This window comes from Diabrotica undecimpunctata, chromosome 8 (genome assembly GCF_040954645.1).
Source record: "Diabrotica undecimpunctata isolate CICGRU chromosome 8, icDiaUnde3, whole genome shotgun sequence".
In the NCBI taxonomy this organism is placed as follows: Eukaryota; Metazoa; Arthropoda; class Insecta; order Coleoptera; family Chrysomelidae; genus Diabrotica; species Diabrotica undecimpunctata.
This window is the reverse complement of record NC_092810.1, coordinates 3,057,900-3,063,899: the sequence shown is the minus strand read 5'-3', so window position 1 is coordinate 3,063,899 and position 6,000 is coordinate 3,057,900. Positions and strand designations below refer to the sequence as shown.

The 6,000-nt window shown below is 33.9% G+C and overlaps 1 protein-coding gene across 2 annotated transcripts in view; it reads right to left on the bottom strand.

Annotated features, from left to right (window-relative positions):
• Positions 1-3,618: 3,618 nt before the first annotated feature.
• The window catches only part of LOC140449181 (A-type potassium channel modulatory protein KCNIP1), a 253,781-nt gene continuing 251,399 nt past the window's right edge, over positions 3,619-6,000 (bottom strand). For both annotated transcript variants that reach the window (XM_072542337.1, XM_072542338.1), the window contains exon 7: positions 3,619-4,221. In XM_072542337.1, the coding sequence (XP_072398438.1) occupies positions 4,063-4,221 (159 nt within the window). In that variant the 3' untranslated portion in view covers positions 3,619-4,062. The remainder of the gene's footprint in view (positions 4,222-6,000) is intronic.

The window sequence follows — 6,000 nt, the reverse complement described above, 5'->3', positions numbered from 1 at the left end:
CCCATTTCCATAAATCGATATTTGTCGGACTTTTTGAGGCGTAAGCGATCCTTTAGCTATTTAAATGCCAGAATGAGATTTCATATAGATAGAGGCGATTTATGAACGTGACCTTATAAGAAAGAAAAAATTGTTCCAGGAAGAAATAAACTGATCGTATAGAGAATCAAGATAAAATCGCTAAAATTTAATTACATTTACTTTATCCCGAAAAGATGTTTTTACACCTTTTCTTATATTTTTTATAGTGTTTGAAACCAGCGCCAATTTTTCTTCTTCCCATATTAGACCTTTAGTTTGGTATAGTATCCCACTACCCATTCGTGTAATATTCTAGTTTCATTCTTTTCTTCTGTCTTTTCTATCATACAATTACAATGCTTGGGCATTAAAAACAACAAAGGAGAACATCTATATTTTACCACTAAAAACAATCTAGTGATAACAAATAAACTTTATAAATACCACCCAACAACACTATCAATGTGGACTAGTCCAAAAAAGCTCAGTAATAAATATTAAAAGCTATACCTAGAGCATACTGTGGATCAGATTCATAAACGGCTTAAAATAATTTGCAGGTTCAAACTAAACACAACTTGCAAAATACAGCAGGCATCCATAGAGGTATAACCTTCTTAATATTAATACAGGGCAAGATTGGCGGAAGAACAGTCCCAGGCCGAAGAAGAACATCCTGGCTCCAAAATCTCCGAGACTGGTATTAAGAGACATCTGCAAATCTGTAAAATATTTGGCCCTAGAGTTCAAGCCACACCTTTAAACCATTTAAGACCATAATGGAGAAGTAAAAACCGACATAACATTGCAGAAACCTAGAGAAATTACTGCTTAGAATTATACAAAGACACGTCAAAACAAACATTAGTTTCAGAATACAAAAAACATACAATCAAAGAGACAGAACCAATTATTTTAAGAGCAGAAGTGTACAAGATCCTCAACTAACTAAGAAAAAAAAGTCTTCAGGAATATATGGCATAACAGCGGAGACCTTTAAAAGGCATAGATTAAATACTAGATATGTGCAACATGATATTGATCACAGATGAATGGTCTGACAAGAGGTACGAATCAATCTTAATCCCTTTATTTAAAAAGGATCACTAACCATATGCAGCAATTACATAACCATTGCCCTTATTCCTGATGCAACTAATCGTTTCGCAAGAACTTTCTAATTCTAGAGATACCTGAAGAACAATGTGAATTCGTACCAAGAACAGAAATGATACTAATAATTTATTAACTGGATTAGAGGGACTAATCTTTGCTTCTAAATTCAAGAGAGTAAATAAACTTGATTGTAATAATTATCGTTTAACGGCCTGGTTCCTATTGATAGCAAGGTCATAGAGTCCATTATTTCGAAAACTCTAAATTACTCGTTCAAGAAAATGTCATCCCTCACCAACAGCATGGCTTTATCAAGGGTAATTAAACGATCACAAACTGACTTCATAGTGTAAACGATTTGTTGTCATCTTTAAACAAGTAGAATTCTATTGATGTAGTTTACTTAGACTTCTCCTAAGCTTTTGATCGTGTTCTCAAAGCTCGATTTCTAGCTAAATTGGATCAGTATGGTATCAACACAGATAAGACCAAATTTATGATAGTATCAAGGAGTCCAATAAATAATGAACAACTAACCCTTGGTGGACAGCAAATAGAGAGAGTGAGAAAATATAAATATCTGGGAGCTTACATTAACACAGAATTAGATCCAGACCAAGAGATCAGAGTACGAATAGAAATGGCAAGGGCAGCGTTCTTAAAATTCAAGCAATTGTTCTGTGACAAAAATCTGAATATTGCGCTGAGACTGAGGTTTGTTGAATGTTACGTCTGGTCCAAACTATTGTACGGGTTAGAAACATGGACCTTAAAAGCGCAAATAGTTAAGAAGCTTGAAGCCTTTGAACTTTGGATATACTGGAGAAGGTTGAGAATTCCATCGACTGCCAGGGTCACCAATGAGGAAGTGTTGAGAAGGATGGGTCGAGACAAAAAATTGTTGAGAACAATAAAAGTACGCAAGACTGCATACCTTGGACACATACTGAGGAATGATAAATATAGTCTTCTGCAGGTCATAATGCAGGGTAGAGTCGATGGCAAAAAGGGAATAGGTAGAAAGAGGAAGTCATAGCTGCGAAATATTAGAGACTGGACAAACATGACTGTAGACGAATTATTCCACGTTGCAAAAGACAGAGAAACTTTGAGAAATGTGGTCGCCAACCTCCGTTAATGGGGACGGCATAGGAAGAAGAAGAATGGTATCCGCGGAAAGTTAGATAATTGAAGTAAAAATTTTCTATCGGAGATATACTTTCAGGTTCGTATTGAGATAGTCTATTTACTAGATAAACCAGTCAGGAGCAGGGTCCCACAAGGATCTGTACTTGAACCACTACTCTTTTGTATGTACACTGGTAATCTTCCGCTCATGGTATCCAGTAAAGTTTCCATTTACGCTGATGATACCAAATGAAATGTGAGTCCAGTTATTAACCAACTGTTTTTCAACATGATCTTGACACAATATTCAAATGGTTCCCATAATGGTTATTTCCGCTTAACAATGAAAAATGCGTGCAAAAATAATCCATAACTACTGTTTTTTATTAACAGACATCCCATAGACTCAGTAGCATCCTACAATGATCTTGGAGTGATAATTAATAGTGACTTAAATTGTTTTGGTCGCATATTGTCAGTATGTAACCGTGTAACTGTTTCTGATCCGTAAATGTTTTACACGTATATCTCTAACCTCTATTAGTAAACTTTACTCTATATACCTGTCATACCTATTCTTGAGTTTGCTGGGCCAGCGTGAAGTCCAGATCTTAGTCGAGATAAAATCTTACATTCAAAATTCGAGCATCGACTTCTTTGAAATGACCTAATTATGTTCTTTCGTATTTGAAAATATAATTTTGGGAACCTAAACACCATTCTTCTCTTCTTGATGTGTCTATCCGGTACGAATGTTGGCGATCATCATGGCAATCTTAATCTGCAGCAGCGCGGAAAAACTGTACGTATGTTGTATTGAACCAGATTCTAAGGTTCTTTAACCAAGATGTTCCTCTTCTTCCTGGACCTCGTTTTCCAAATATTTTTCCTTGCAGGATGGCTTGAGCATGGAGAGCATATCTGGATTCTTCTGATGGCACCTTAGGATTGGGATAAAGGATTAGGATTATAAACAATGTGTTCTGGGAAAGGCCAGAGGGAAGAAGGACTGTAGGGCGGCCTAGAAAAAGGTGAAAAGATGCAGTCAAAGAAGATCTAGAGAAAATGGGAGTGCGAGAATGGGAATTACTGGCACAGGACCGACAAACATGGAAGGCAATAGTAAACGCGGCAAAGACTCACGAAGAGTTGTAGCGCCGTTGATGATGATGATGATATCTGGATTTATTTCGCATAATAGGTTCGAAGAACTGTAAATTTCGAGATTTGATGGTGGTGACACCATGGAAACACCATATTTACTTTAAATTAAGACAAAATACTAAGAGATGTTACAAATTAAAGAGGAGATTAACGACAACAAGGTTTAATATCTGGAACAATTTGGATCAAATCAACATATCGGCAACTAGTGCTAAAATAGTTAAAAAGAGACTTGATAGCTCTTTCTTTCATTTAAAGGACTGCATTGTTCTATTTTTATTGGTGTTATAATAATATTAATAATATTTAATATATTTTTGGTCATAACAGGAGCTCGCTCCTCTGTCCTTATTTGTTTTATAATAATAATAATAATAATTGTTGTTGTTTTTATTACGATTTGAGCATAAAATATCTTTAAACAATCATAAAGTCAATTTATTAAAAGTACTATATAAGAGTTCGTATCACCACTACCTTCATCTGTTCTGAGTCTACGAATTTCCTAAAAGTAACACTCACAATCGTCTACTTTCGTCAATAATCCACCTCCATAATGTCCAACGCACTGTTCACAAAGACTGATTTCGGTATTGGATGTTGACCCCGTGGATAAAGGCCTCAGCACATTTATCACAGCACCGCGTCGAACATCTGCAATGACCTAGTGATGACGTCGTCTTTGAGACAGGATTCCATGAATTCTTCTATGGTGATAACGCCGTCTTGATTTAAATCCAATTTTCGGAAGACTCGGTCTATCTGCTCTCTCGCTTTTCTATCATCTTCTACCTATAGAAATACAGAAATTATTAATTATATACTAATAATTGAGATTATTTGTTGAAGAAAGCTAGAAAATTCCACAGTATATACATTGACAAGTGTAGAAATAAATGTATTGTAAATGTTTTGGTCTAATTAAGAAGTGTAAGATGTTTTATCAAATTGTTATAATTGTGGTAACATATGGTAAAACGATTTAAATGCGGCGACATTTTCTATTACTATCATTTGACTACAGTCTAATATCTATAAATTAAAACAGTGACAGACAGGTACTAGGTATATAAAGGATTTTTCAGTCTTTTGTGATAATAACGTGTAATCCAAAAAGTTCAACATTTAAAAATGAATTTGAAATACTTATTTTTATGCTTAGCGAATTTAATCAAACAGAAAATATAAAAATGATAGTGAACATTTCTTTGTGATTGCAAAAATGAAAAAAAAGCTGTGGAAAAAAAAAGGAAAACATGGCAAAAGCAGCAGATACTTTCAACGTATAAGATTATTGATAAGAATAAAAAAAAGCCGTAGAAAAAAAGACAAAATTTAAAAATGAATTGGAAAAACAAAATTTCACAACAAATGAATGAGATATCAAAAAAATATGGTGAAGAATGTGGGAGATCATAAAAGCGGCATCCAGAAATACGTTCCTAAAAAAGAAAGTTGTTTAAAAATGATTTCAAAGAAGGTATTAAGAAAAAGGAAAAGACAAACAAAGGATGGTACCAACAGGAAAAGAAGAAAAAAAACAAAATATAAAATTGAAAGGCGTAAAAAGAAGAGTAAAAAAAATGTAGATTAAGAAACCATAAGTTCGTGGGTGCCAAAATATAGAATAAAAGCCAATTTCTGAAAAAAATATAGTAGAAATTTCTTTCAAGAATTAGGAAGTACAGCTAAGAAATGCAGAAGAACATATTAATAATGATTCAGTATGTTGACGAGACATCAGAAATCAGACCTCATTGCCAGATGGAAAGAACATTTTGAGAAATAGTAAAGTAATAAAAAAATAACACATAGTGACGCAAGAAAAAAACACAACAAAAAATGAAAAGAAATAATAAATTACAAAACTAAAATACGACGGAGGAAAAAAGCTAATAATAGGGCTTCAACAACTAATAAGTCTCAAATAAAAACCAGAAGAAATTTCTTCATAATAAAAAGAAGCAAAAATACATAAAGTACGTTAAGTTTTTAATTAGATATACAGACTATAAATGGCAACACTGCGCGCCGTCGACTTTCCACGAACCTCCGTTGACCCGTCGCCAATAATTTGTCATTACACAGTGGTTGATTAAAGCAATAAGAGCGTAGATTTTTAATTTATTTTTATAAACATGTCTATTTATACGCCCGAAGAAAAGGTTCCAATAATAAAATTGTTTTATGGTGGTAATTCTGGACAACAGTGTGTAGATTTATTTTCTACTGTTTTTTTAGGGGGGACCAATTCCTTGCATACAGTCAATTCATAATATTGTTAAAAAATTAGAGAGTTGTTATTACCTCAAAAGCTGCAGAAAATATCACGCCAAAGAAGTGTCACCAGAAAAAGTTAAGAAAAGAGAAAAAGTTGCACAAATTTAGGCAACAATCGAGGTAGATTCAACACGTTCAAGAAGAAAAGTTGCTAGAGAGTTAGATGTTAGCAATGTTACTTTAACAAAAGTACGTAAAAAGCACGGTTACAAGAATTTTAAAGATTCGAAACCGTAGCAGCTTTACCCAGACGACTACTTCCGAAGAATGGAGTTTTGTGAAACTCTAATA